This window comes from Mus caroli, chromosome 15 (assembly GCF_900094665.2).
Source record: "Mus caroli chromosome 15, CAROLI_EIJ_v1.1, whole genome shotgun sequence".
Classification (NCBI taxonomy): Eukaryota; Metazoa; Chordata; class Mammalia; order Rodentia; family Muridae; genus Mus; species Mus caroli.
The window spans coordinates 49,179,603-49,193,287 of NC_034584.1; the positions used below are offsets into that span (position 1 = coordinate 49,179,603).

Below are 13,685 nucleotides of genomic sequence, written 5' to 3' on the forward strand. Positions count from 1 at the left end.
TAGTCAATGGAAACTTGGTTTTGCTCTCTCTCTCTCTCTCTCTCTCTCTCTCTCTCTCTCTCTCTCTCTCTCTCTCTGCGCGCGCGCGCGCGCGCGCGCGCGCGTGTGTGTGTGTGTGTGTGTGTGTGTGTGTGTGTACTTCAGCGGACAACTTCAACTCTCTCCTTCCATCATGTGGGAGCTGAGGATCAAACTCAGCTGTCAGGCTTGGCAGAATCCATCTTTACCAGAGAGCCATCTTGACATTCCTGCATGAAATACTCTAAATACAGGTCTAGCACTACATTTTCATGAATGAAACAGCAATCCTGACTGAGCTCTGGGTGATTTATTTGTGGATTATGTGAAGGTACAGTGACAGAATTTAAGGTTTACATTTAACTTCTGACTATAAGGAAAGAGTGATTTCATTATTACAGTAGCTAATTACAACAACATAATAAAGAATATTTTCATTATTTTTTGTTATTTATAAATTTTCTATTAACAGAAACACACTAATCTGAAATAGTCTTTAAATTACATAATATAAAACCAATATATATTGCAAGAAAACTAAGTTCTCCATATTCCCAGTATTTTTTAATTGATAAATTAACTCTAAATTTAATTTTCTTGAGACAAAACAAACAACAAACAAACACAAGCAAGTGTACCTGCTCCCTTTCGGGACAGTTCCATACTCCACTGGGGTTTTGTGGTTGGTGTGATGTCACAGCCTAATGAATGCTGGGGCATTAAGGAGGATCTGGAGCCAGACGGTCGGTACTTAGAGAGCCCTAAAAGATCAAAAAGGGCAAATACAGTTCTTTGTTTCCTAACAGCAGAAAAAAGTTTAACAGGTTTCACATGTTAGCTTTAAAACCAGAAATAGTTTAACTCTAGTAAAAGTCTAATCATAAATGGAATACAATATTAATTTAATCCTTTGACCTGTTGCCTCAGAGGAAATTCACACTTGAGAGACCTGCTGAACACTTAAATTAGGGCCTACACTCTGCTACATAAGTCACTTCATCTATATTACTGTTTATTTGGCATTTGCATACAGTTTGCAAAGTTTCCTAAAAAACATTTCAATTGTTAAACTTACTGAATACATTAAACAACTTAGATGTTACAAACCCATTTAAAACAAGAAGTAGAATTAATGGTATAACATAAAACAGGATAATCGAATCCACATCAGATTCTAGTCCCAAGCTTATGCACACACTTGGGAACAGTAGCATGAGAGTTTCCCATCTTCCTCTCCGAGCTCACCGGTTATCAGCAGCTTTATGTGTGCTCTGTGCCTTTCGTCTTTTACATCTGTTGTTAGGGGTTCAGCAGTTGGTCTTTTGTTCTGAGTGGCAGCAGAGATTGAACCCTCAAGACTAGGCTGATCAATAATAAAAGCAGAAGTGCCCAGACCAACAGAGGCATACACTGCAACACGTTTCCAAAGAAATATGGAAAGCGAGGCAACATAAGTCCTGCCAAAGTTCCTAACTCCTCAACTCAAGACACTGTGAAATACCCAAAACGCTAACTCATAATCATGATGAGCAGCCTTAAATACGCTATGATCACATAGATGGAGAAACTCAGGAGCACAGAGAAGAAAGTTGGTAAAAAAAAAAAAAAAAAAAAAAAAGATAGGAATATGGATTTTAAAAAAGGCAGCAGTGTAGAAAAAAATTCAGGAAAGAAATTAAGATTTAAGAAAAAAAGTTGGAAATGACAAAAAGTGAATTAAATAAAAACTACGGTGATGTTTTATCTAACAACAAATTAACCAAGCAGAGGAATGAGCAGCAGGAAAGGTCCTGCTGCAGAGCCTAAAAACCTGAGACCACATGGTGAAGGAAGAGGACAACGACTACTGTTTTCTCCTCCTCCTCCTCCTCTTCTTCTTCCTTCTCTTCTTCCTCTTCCTCCTCCTCCTCCTTCTTCAATTTTTTAAAAAATGATTTATTTTATTTATGAGCACACTGTAGCTGTTTTCAGACACACCAGAAGAGGGCATCAGATCCCATTACAGATGGTTGTGAGCCACCATGTGGTTGCTGAGAATTGAACTCAGAACTTCTGGAAGAGCAGTCAGTGCTCTTAACCACTGAGTCATCTTTCCAGCTCAAGAACTGACTTCTACAAGTTGTCCTACAACTTGCATATGTGTACTAAGGTATGCATGTATACACACACACACACAAAATACTGAATTCAAATACTAGTAAATAAAATAACCAATAAGACAAAACGGCATGACTACAATTTCTAAGAACCCTGGCATATGATTAAGAGATAAAGCCTAAAAAGAATATCTATCCACAAGCTAGAAGAACTGAGACTAAACGCCAACGACAGAAATCTCAATGAAATTATAACAAAGTCCCTCAAATCTACAGAAACAGACATCCAAACACAAGAGGCATTTAGAAGTTCAACTAGACACGAGTGGAGAAGAACCTCTCCATGATGTGCACCAGTGAAAAGTTTAAAATGTAGAGCAGAGGCAGACCCTGAAAGCCCTGAAGGAACTGGAAACGCAGGCCAGTTGTCAGAGTGCTTGCTTAGAATGGATGAGGCCCAGCCAGTACAAAACTAGTCACGTGTACTGAACACTTGTAATGCCAGAATTGAGGAGGTAGAGGGAGGAGGAGAAGAAGCTACACAGCAAGTTCAAGGCCAGCTTGTGATAATAAGATCTAGCATTCAAAAGTAAATGATTAAAAAAAAATCCTTTGTAAGGCATAATACAGCAACATATTTACAAAGATAAACACATCAAATAACAACAGGTCCCTCATCTGCAACCCTAAGAGCCAGAAAAGCATGGAAAGATACACTCACGTCCTGAAAATAAATAACTGCTAATCAAGGCTGCTAAAGTCAATAAAGATATGTTTTAATTAATAAGAGAAACAGACATTTCAAAACATGCCAACCCAAGACAACTCATGATGTCCAAATTAAAGAATACTATAGACAGAAGATGGGTTATCAACGCTCTCCTAGAAGTCATGAGCTTAACCCCAGTGCTTCGGACACCCTGAAAAGGAAAGGCCATGGGGATAAAGAATGGCTCAGCACTTAAAAGCATTTGCTGTGCTTCCAAAGGACCTGTGTTCAGTTCCAAGCACCCATGTTAAGAGGCTCGCAAATTTTGTAACTCAAACTCAGAGGAATCCAACATGTTCTTCAGACTTTCAGAAGGCACTTACCACCCCCACCACACACACACACACACACACACAAACAACAATAATAAAAATAAATCTTTGAAAAAAAAAAATACAGCCTATTGTCATTGGTCTAGCTTGCCTACCAGAATGAGATGCTAAGGCCCTTTTACTGAATACAGCATACACTTTGGTTACAGAATACAAAGAAATGAAGACAGAACTGAACTGAGAAAAGAGATACAGAGGGCCAGTAAAACATATCAATGAAGGGAACATAAAGACCATTCATTTAAAAAGTACAGGCCAGGATTAGGATTNGGGGGGGGGGGNGGGNTGGGGGGTTACACACGAGCACCTGTTTTTTGAAACAGGGTTTGTCTATGTAGTCCTGGCTGTCCTGGAACTTTTTCTAATGACCAGACTGGCCTTTAACTCAGAAATCCACTTACCTCTGCCTCCGAATGCCAGAATTAAAGGCATGTGCTATTACTGACCATCTCAGGATTTTAAAATAATCAGGAAAAAAGAGCAAACATACTCAAGGAGGATAAAGAAGACAAAATTCAAGCTCATATTAGAAAAAATAAATACTAAAAAATAAGTCTAAGCTGAGAAAATGGCTCAGTCCATAAAATACTTGCTTTGTAGGCAGGACCTCAGTTTGGACCACCAAAACCCATATTTAAAAAGAAAACATGGGCACAGTAGCGCATGCTTTTATTCTAGCAGTGGCTAGATGGGCCATGGGGACAGGCAGGTCCCTGGAAGCTCACTATCTTAACAAAAGATGGACAGTGGCTGAAGAATGACACCCACAATTGTAATCTCTATATACTTGTGTGCACCCACACATGAACACATACATACACACCTGCACATACACACAAAACAGAATGAAATGGAGTTAAGTGTATTATTTTGTAGTTATTACTAAATGGCACAACCAACAAAAAATATGGTCGTTGAGAAATAAATACAAGGAAATCTGTGATATCAAATTATATGAAACAGACACAGCAAAAAAAAAAAAAGGTGGCATTATGGAAAACATTGACACTAGTTTTAAAAAAAAAAAAACTATTTTAAATGTAACTACAGTCCTATTATTAAGAGTAAATAAAGCTGGGTGGTGGAGTTTAAGCCTTTCATCCCAGCACTAGGGAGGCAGAGGCAGGTGACTCTCTGTGAGTTCCAGGCTAGCCTGGTCTACAGAGCTAGTTCCAGGATAGCTGAACTATACAAAGAAACTCCGTCTCCAGTCTCAAAAAAGACAAAAGGGGGAAAAAAGAGAGTAAATAAAGTATTTTGTTATGACAAATGTCTTACACAAACCCAAATTTTTTAGGGGGAGGGTGAGACAAGGCCTCCCTATATAGCTCTGGCTGGCCGGGAACTCACTATGTAGAGAACCAATATAACACAACAAGTAGTACTTGTTAATTTCATTAGTGTGTGTGTGCGTGTGTATGCAAGTATGCCACGGTACACAGATGGAAGTCAGGGAACTTGAGGAGGTTGGTTTTCTCTTTTCACCATTACAGGGTGGCAGGGACTGAACTCAGAGCGACAGGCTTGCACAACCAATGCCTTTACCCACTGAGCCATCTGGCCAAACTTCCAAAAAGTACTTCTACAGTTTATTATTTTGTCAATATAAATTACACTGATACATTTCAAGAATTTTATTTTGGTTTCTCAATGTTACACTTGCTCGTCTAAAAATAAAGTATACAGACCTTAGAACGATTATATGTGAACACTGCCCACCTCCCCCCAGGCTGTGGTGCGTTATCCTCACCTGGAGTGGACGGCCTCTCGAGCATGTTCAGATGATGGGAGATGAAGGCTTGACTATCGTGAACAGTGTCCATATCAACCTCCTCCTCATCCTGAGAACTTGAAAACTAGTGCAGGCACAAAAGGACATAGAGACACAGCATCACCTTATGTTCAGATATTATCTTTAAGGACAGCGGAAGAGAGGCCAAAGAATAGACCCATTACAGTCGTCAAAAGAAAAGCAATGTCTTGTCTTCCAAAGGTACTAAAACAAAAATTAGGTGGTCCAGCCTCCAAAGGCAGCTGATCAGATAAAGTGCTTCTGTGAGCCAGGCACGGTAGTTCACACCTTTAATCCTAGCACTTGGGAGGCAGAAGTAAGTGATCTCTGAGTTTGAGGCTACTCTGCTTTACAAAGCAAGTTCCAAGACAGCCAGGGCTACACGGAGAAGCCTTGTTTTGAAAAATCCAACCAACCAAGATGGGGGTTAGGATTATAAGCTCCAATTCCCACCTTAGGACAGACTCTGCATTTACAGTAAATGTGATAATATCCCAGATAACTTCAGGTAAATCATAAAGGGGATCTGAGGTTCAAGGGTAGACCAGTAGAGAATGGCCAGGAGAATAGCCTGGCCTGAATACTGCTGAAAACAGAAGCACAGACACCGTGTCATGAAAATCATTTCTGGAACATTCTTTTTATAGTGAAATGCTTCACACATGTTCTTTTTACAGAATCTGGGAATTTACAGTGCAGAGCTAGGAATAAAAGGCTTTCTGAAGGCAAACCCCACAAATATAAAAATCTTATAAAATGGAATGGAATGTACCATCTCTTCCCAAATCATCAGATTACTCCTCCAGTCTTGATTTTCACTCAAAACCATTTACCAGCAACCTAAAGACACAGTCTCCATACACACTGACCAGGCAGCCTGATGTGTAACAGGCTATGTATCATGCACAGGGGAAATTCTAGGGGCCTAAAGAGCCTGACATCATCACACAAGTCGACTGGAGCACGCTTGTTTACGTGAGTTGGGGGTTAGACTGGCCATGGCCTGAGGCTAGAGAACTGACTGAGTTGCAGAAGACTTTGTCTTCTTGGGTAGTGCTGCACTCGCACAAAGTGAGGCTCTGTCTTTTGTACTGGGGACACTCACAGGGTTCTGGAATCCAGCTAGCTGAGCGTGGCAGCCTGGGTTACTCGCAGACTCCTGGTTGCCTACTCCAGCTTCTGGAATAATGGTAGGATTCAAGACAGCTTTCTTCTCTTTTAGGTTAAGAACAAGCCCAAGCTCTGGCAAGGGTAAGCAAGAAGGTCTGCTGAGGCCAAACAGCGTGAAGTACAAGTCCACAGCACCACACCGTAACCTCCAGTCATGTGCAGTGCCTAAGAGGCAGACAAAATCAACATCATTAATTACCACACACCACTATTTTTTTTTGGGGGGGGGGGGCGTTTCAAGACAGGGTTTCTCTGTTGTAGCCCTGGCTGTCCTGGAACTCACTTTGTAGACCAGGCTGGCCTCAAACTCAGAAATCCACCTGCCTCTGCCTCCCAAGTGCTGGGATTAAAGGAGTGCGCCACCATGCCCGGCTCACACCACTATTCTTACAAAATCAACTTCAGAAATTAAAAAAATATTGAGTGAGTGTGCATGTGTGTGCTGAACACTGCGCTTGTGCACGGATGCTGTGCTTTGAGTGTGGAAGCCAGAGGACAGCGTGCAAAAGTCAGTCATCCTTTCTTTCACTCATGTACATTGTAAAGGGCAAACGGAAACTAGCAGGCTGCTGACAGAAGAAAACTGTACATTATTTTTGTAACGCATATGATTCTGATTATGACAAATCTTTGAAAATTAAACCCCAAGGGGCTTCTTATGTAAGGTTCATTCTACCCAGAGGTCGAGCTTCCTGGTCGGATTGAGTTTTTACCAAAACCATCTTGTAATCTTAATTCTTCTATCCAAAAGGCAATAAGAGAATTCTTTATAATTTGTTATGGCTTCCTCAATTTTGTGAGCTATTATGGCCAGGCACACATTCTTATTAATATTTGACATGGCAATGTTGTGCAGAAGATTCACTACTGCATTCTTTGTAAGTCTCTGAAGTTTGTGTTTGTCCCTTAGATCTAAGTAAAAGAGGCAATGATGCCTCAAGGTAACAGGAGAAAAAAATATTAAAACTGTGCACAGTAATCACTTGTGAGTAGGGAAAGCTAACCAACACCAACTAACAGTATCTTAGTTCAGACTGGCTTACATAAAGACAGAGGCCACGGGCTGGTGAGATGGCTCAGTGGGTAAGAGCACCCAACTGCTCTTCCAAAGTTCTGGAGTTCAAATCCCAGCAAACACATGGTGGCTCACAACCATCCTATTGTAACGAGATCTGACGCCCTCTTCTGGTGTGTCTGAAGACAGTTACAGTGTACTTACATATAATAAATAAATCTTAAAAAAAAAAAAAAAAAAGGGCAGAGGCCACCCACTTTCATTTTATTGTATTTCCTCAAAATAGCTATACCAGTATATTTCCTATGGCTACTGCACTTTTTTTTTCTCCCCCCACCCCCGCACTTTTATTATAAATGAGAGGAGTAGTCTTTTAACAGTTCAGTATTAGTAAATGACTCAGTGAATTAGCAATGAGCTAGCACGGTGAGCTACGTCAGTACTCTAGGGAGGAGATAAAGTAGCTCAAAATGTTAAGTATTAGAAAATAAAGATGAAGTATGAGAGTAAACGCCCACTGGTCTCCGTCAACTTGCAACAACTGTTTAAGTAAAATAATTTCAACCTAGCTTTTGACTAGACCTTTCAACTAAAAGCAGTATTACAATTTCAAATAAAGAGATACAACAAAAACTTTCAATATACATGACACTTATAAATTCACAGATTTAGTAACCAATTAAATAAAAATGGCTTAGAAGTAAGTGGCTACTAAGGCTGCTGAAAGTATGGCCAACTACTCAAGACCCTGAATGTGATTGCCCGACACAGAAGGAAAGAAATTCACTTCCCACGGGAATCATAGCGCGGAGTGTTCAACATGAGGCAGATACCGTGCTTTACAAACCCCAAGTCGTTTCATTCTCAGGCTGCACAAACAGGTTCTACTCTTTGCATTTGGTAAACGGCAGAGTTTAGACTAGTTACACTGAGCTGGGCTTGACCTCGGCCCAGCCACTGGCTTAAGAGCTACTGCTCCTCCACTCTGTGCTTCCAGTCCCTGATCTCACTGCAGGATGGAAACCCACACTATGGTAAGATGGCATGCCCTCGGAGATGTGCAACAACAGCATGCAGCCTTTACAACTGCAGCTTAGCGGCTATTCTACAGGTACTCACCGTCCTGGAAAAAGAAAAGAGTTCTCTCTGAACAAGGGCACGAGAAAGCCACAGAAAAGTGGTGGGAAGACTACTGTGCTTACAGCCCTCTAACCACTTCAAGCACTCTAAAACCAGTATGTTTCATTTCCAGATGGAACACAGTGCACACATCCTTAACAAATAACCTCAATGGGAAACTCTGACGGCCTGTGTAAGGGGGAGGGCAGGAGGAGGAGCCAGTGTGCAGCACACAGTACAGAGCATACAACTTACACACGAGGACCTGGGTTTGATCCCAGCACCCGTGTAAAAGCCAGGCATGGTGACAAGCACCTGGAACTCCTACACTAGGAGTGGGAACAGATGCCATTGTGCCCTCTGGCCAGCCGGTCTAGCCAGTTAGTAAGCTCCAAGTCACAGACTTTCGCTCCATGCAAACCCTCCACCCTCCCCCCATATCCTTGAAAGTCTGATATAAAATGAAAATAACTAATAATTATAAAAAATCACTGGTGTCCTCAAACCAGAGCAATGACTTGTTAAAGTGAACGTTTGCAAGTAAAGCTATGTGGACAAAGAGATGTACTGTGGGACTCACTGTGTTAGTTTCCATGACCGGATGCCTTCTACGTTGTTTTGTTTATTTGTGTTTTTTATTTTCTTTTATGGGGAAGATTACAACAGTGGAGAGCAGATGCGAGGGGGCAAGGATATGAGGGGGACTGGGGTACTGAGGTGCATGACTTAACCTCACAAAGAATCAATAAAAAGTTAAAGAAGAGAAAGTCGTTGCACTCTTACCAGAATTCATCAGCTTCCAGAGCTGATCTACCAGGGCTTCGTTGCATAAAGGGGATTCCATGTTCTTTGTAAATGGTGGATTTTTAGTCAACATGTTTAGAATCTTATGCCTGTAAGAATAGAAACTAAATAAATTAATTTTTAATGACTGCTGATTGGTACTATAAATAAGAAATATCAAAACCTTTCTCCTTTCCCATTATGTCTAATTTTATTTTTAGTTCCATTTCTAAATGCTTTATGCTGAATCCTAAATGTTTATCATGTTTTTCTCACTAAAATGTCTTATGGGTTTGTTTTCAATTATCTGAACTGTCCAACAAGGTCTTCTACCATCTTACTATATAACATTAAGCATCGCATTCTTTTCTTTGGGAGAGAGGGGGAGGGAGATCCAAGGTTCCTCTTTAAACATTTTCATTTTACCATGAGTTTTAAACCCTTAAAAACAATGTTTATGCTCAGAACAGGGCAGGAAAATGCTAATGACCTGGACAGAGACAGATACTGGAGTATCTAAACTAAAGCTCCCTTTGCAGGGCATCATGGTATGCTCCTGGAGTCCAAGTACTAGAATCAGAAGCAGAGACAGAGAAGCAGAGAGGCAGAGGCCAGCCTGGACTATAGACTAAGACTGCCTCAAAGAGAGCAAAACAGAATCAAGATAAATGAGCTAAATGAATTAAAATGCACAGCCAGGCATGGTGGCGCACTCCTTTTTGTTTGTTTTCAAGACAGGGTTTCTCTATGTAGCCCTGGCTGTCCTGGAACTCACTTTGTAGACCAGGCTGGCCTCGAACTCAGAAATCCACCTGCCTCTGCCTCCCAAGTGCTGGGATTAAAGGGCACCACTGCCCGGCTGACGCACACCTTTTAACTGCAGCACTTGGGAGGCAGAACCAGGCAGATCTCTGTGAGTTTGAGGCCAGTCTGGTCTACATAGTGAGACCCTGTCTAAAACAAAACTTGAAAAATATATAAATAAATACCAATAAGAAAGCAATCACTGTGCAGTGGCACTTTTATCCTGTGACCATTCATCGTCATAATGCCTTTTTTAAAAATATGTGAACTAAAAAGAAAAGTTTGTATTTATTTTGTGTGGGGTGTGGTGGTAGGGTGTCTGTGCCACACCATGCGTGCAAGTCAGAAGACAACTGGCACAAGTAAGTTCTCATCTTCTGCCATGGGGTAACCACACCTCTACACAGATTTTCAGATCAGACTGTCAATATGGCTCTTGGCATTTGAATGAACCAAAATAGCTCAAAAACTACATTTCAAAAGCTCTCGGTACAGATACAATGTCAATAACTTCATTCAGCTATCATATATCAATATGTATAGCTCCATGTCAGTTATATAATCAATGTGTAATTCAGTAACAACCATGACAACCTGCTCAAAGTGCTCTCTGAAACAGATCTTAAATATCTAATATTTAACTCTAACAAGCCTTGAAAAATAGAGGTGTTAATTTTCTTAGTCTTGTACATTGAGAACAAATTGTTAAACTTTAAGCATTAAAAGGTTTGAAACAAATGGCTAAACTTTACTTGTATTGCATTTATAGCTTCTGGTCTTATATGCCTTCAAAGACTTTTAAGTGCATATTCTGTCCATTTTAGACATAGTAATGAGGCTCTATTTCTTGCTCTAGACTTTAAAATGGAAAGTTATTAGATTTTTTTCTGCATTTTGACTTTATATCACTCGTAAGAACAGATTATTCAAACTGCAATACAGATCACAAATCAAGAACATTAAAATATTAAAAGTTCATATAAAATGTGTAACAAGCATTACTTAAAACACTGAAATATACAGTTACAACCAAGTCGTCACCGCTCTAAAAAGCCCCAGCTCCTAAGCAGGCAGCTCACACCTCGGGGCATTCTAAAGATGGGCAGGCAGTCTGTGGCACTTAGAAGAACATCATCTGCCAAGTGATGTGGGAAGGTGAACAAGACATTTAACGTCTCTAGGTCTATGTCCTTCCCCAGAGCTGAAATGGCTATGAGTTATTCTTCCACTCTAAAATTCTGATCTATGAAGTCAGAATGTCAAATACAACCTGAGTGTCGATTATGCCGACTTCAAAGAAAGACAGAAATGGTCAGCAAAACCAAACCAAACATCCAAAATCCCCAGCAGGAGTAAATGTGGTTACCAGAGGTAAGCACAAATACAAAGGCAGATGGCATGGCATGGCTGCAGCTCCTTTAGCGTCTAAAGATCTTAAAAAATAATCAACTCAAATAAGACTTAAGGCTTTGAATGAAATTAAAAAAACAAATGGGAGCCAGCAGTGTGGCTCCATGCGCCCACGTCCTCTGTCCTCCACATGCATGCTGGGTACATGTGCATGCATACACAGACAAAAAAAAAAAAAGTAATAAAACCTGTTAAATGATCAAAAAAAAAAAGAGATGCCCTGAAATAAGTTCCCAAATGACATAAAAATAGTGGAATCAATTATAAGTTGGGACACACAAGTAATTATCCCTATTACTTATTATCAAGTATTATAAAACTTTAAGTCAAAACAGAATAGTTAAAATTAGGAAAAACTATTAATAATGTGTCTCTTCAAAATGTTTTTCTAAAATCAAATAAGAAAAAAAGGCTTTAAAATGCATTACCCATTCCTATATTTTAGAAAATGTTTCCCATGTACATATTTCCCATGTATAATTTTTGACCATGATCTAACCCATTTCAGATCTATAATCAAGATATTAAAGACATAAACTAACCTCACATAGGGAACAGGGTCAGTCTGAATCATATTAAGTAGCCACTGAAGTTCTTCATAACTCCTGTCCACTGAAAATAAACATCAGTATTTGTAGAGTTACATAACAGATCGAATAACAAGTGATAAGCAGGAGATTAAGTAAGTAGAAGTCTTAGCTGAATTGTCAGGCAGTTGAAGGGTCCAATTAAGCAATTAAAATTCATTTTTAAAACTTTGTATGCACTAAACCAGTAGTAACTTTCACAAGCATTATGTCATATGTAACCATGACCAAAACAGTACCCAGAATACATTCAGCCAGACAACAGTACAAAATAGTACCAAAAAATAATGCCCAGTATATAGTTCACACTAAAACTCAGCCAGCTGGGCGGTGGTGGCGCACGCCTTTAATCCCAGCACTCAGAAGGCAGAGGCAGGTGGATTTCTGAGTTCGAGGCCAGCCTGGTCTACAGAGTGAGTTCCAGGACAGCCAGGGCTATACAGAGAAACCCTGTCTTGGAAAATGCCAAATAAATAAATAAAAATAAAATTTAAATAAATAAATAAATACAATGTGGTTGCTAAGTACTCTTTGCTTTCTGTCTAGGCATTTCTGTTGAAATGTATAAAACTCACAAGCCCTAATCGCACACGTTGCTAGTTCACACACAGCTTGTAACTGCATGTGGAACTTCCATTGCCTTTTAACCTAATCAGAGTTCAGTATACTTTAACCTCATTCATCTCCCAGTATTTCCATTACAAATTTGACTTTTAGATGATGTTATACTTAGATATTTATATTACCTGTATATAACTATTAAACAATTATTTCTGAAATACACACAGATTTTTAGCACAAATTTTGCAAGCATTTAGGCTTAAAGCTATCATATAGGCAAGATCAGCTATGACTGGTTTCTTCATTTTATACATTCATTTATCTTAATTATTATTTTGATTCACATATATTCCATCTGAAATTTTCTTTGGGAGTTTGTCGTTACAGAAGGGGCTGGAGAGATGGCTCCGCAGTTAAGAGCACTTACTGCTCTTGTAGAGAACTATACGTCAGTTCCCAGCACCCATATCAGGCTACTCCCAATGAATAAATGACCTTTAACTCTAACTCCAAGGCATTTGAATACCTCTCTTGGCCTCGGTGGGAATCTGCATTGTGTATGTGTATAATGCAGGCAAAAACAAACAAGCAAGCAAACAAACATAAAACCCAAAAAACCTTTTTATTGAGATAGGACCTCACTATATAACCCTAGTTGGCCTGTAACTGCTACAGAGACCAGGCTGGTCTCTACCTCTCAGATATCCTCCAACCTCTGTCTCCAGAGTGATAAGACTAAAGCAGGTGCAACCGTTTCAGACCCAAATTAATCTTGGGGGGGGGGGGGGGGGAGGTAGAACGTTACAGAAGAAGTGCGTATGTGCCTAATTCCCTAAAGCTATGTGAGTGACAGCTGGCAATGTAGGGAATCTAAACCTCAGACAACTGAGTTATTATTTACTGTCTTTTTGTATTTATAATCTGAAGCTGGAGACTATACTATCTGTGCAGAATGAATCATAAAGCAAAGTAGAATGATAAAGAAATTTTAACACAGGGGAAAATCAGGAACAGGTGTAGGCTTCAGCAGAGACCCACACACTATCCTTGTACTCTACAACACCATGGCTCTGATCTAGCTAGGAAGCTATTCCAAAACTTCAATTGCAGCAGAAGCTAACTCGTGTCACTGGAATTCACACCTTTCACAGTATTCTACTGTGTCCTCTGTTATTTTTCCCAACCTCTATTTTATTCAGTGCCATACTTTTTATTTCTTTAAACTCGAG

General features: G+C 39.9%; 1 protein-coding gene across 3 annotated transcripts in view; it reads right to left on the minus strand.

Annotated features, from left to right (window-relative positions):
• The window catches only part of Taf2 (TATA-box binding protein associated factor 2), a 57,531-nt gene that overhangs the window by 6,938 nt on the left and 36,908 nt on the right, over nucleotides 1-13,685 (minus strand). For all 3 annotated transcript variants that reach the window (XM_021183378.1, XM_029469800.1, XM_029469799.1), the window contains exons 21-25: nucleotides 11,851-11,920; nucleotides 9,095-9,204; nucleotides 6,113-6,342; nucleotides 4,966-5,071; nucleotides 657-779 (exon numbers count right to left, since the gene is read on the minus strand). In XM_021183378.1, coding sequence (XP_021039037.1) covers nucleotides 657-779; nucleotides 4,966-5,071; nucleotides 6,113-6,342; nucleotides 9,095-9,204; nucleotides 11,851-11,920 — 639 coding nt within the window. The remainder of the gene's footprint in view (nucleotides 1-656; nucleotides 780-4,965; nucleotides 5,072-6,112; nucleotides 6,343-9,094; nucleotides 9,205-11,850; nucleotides 11,921-13,685) is intronic.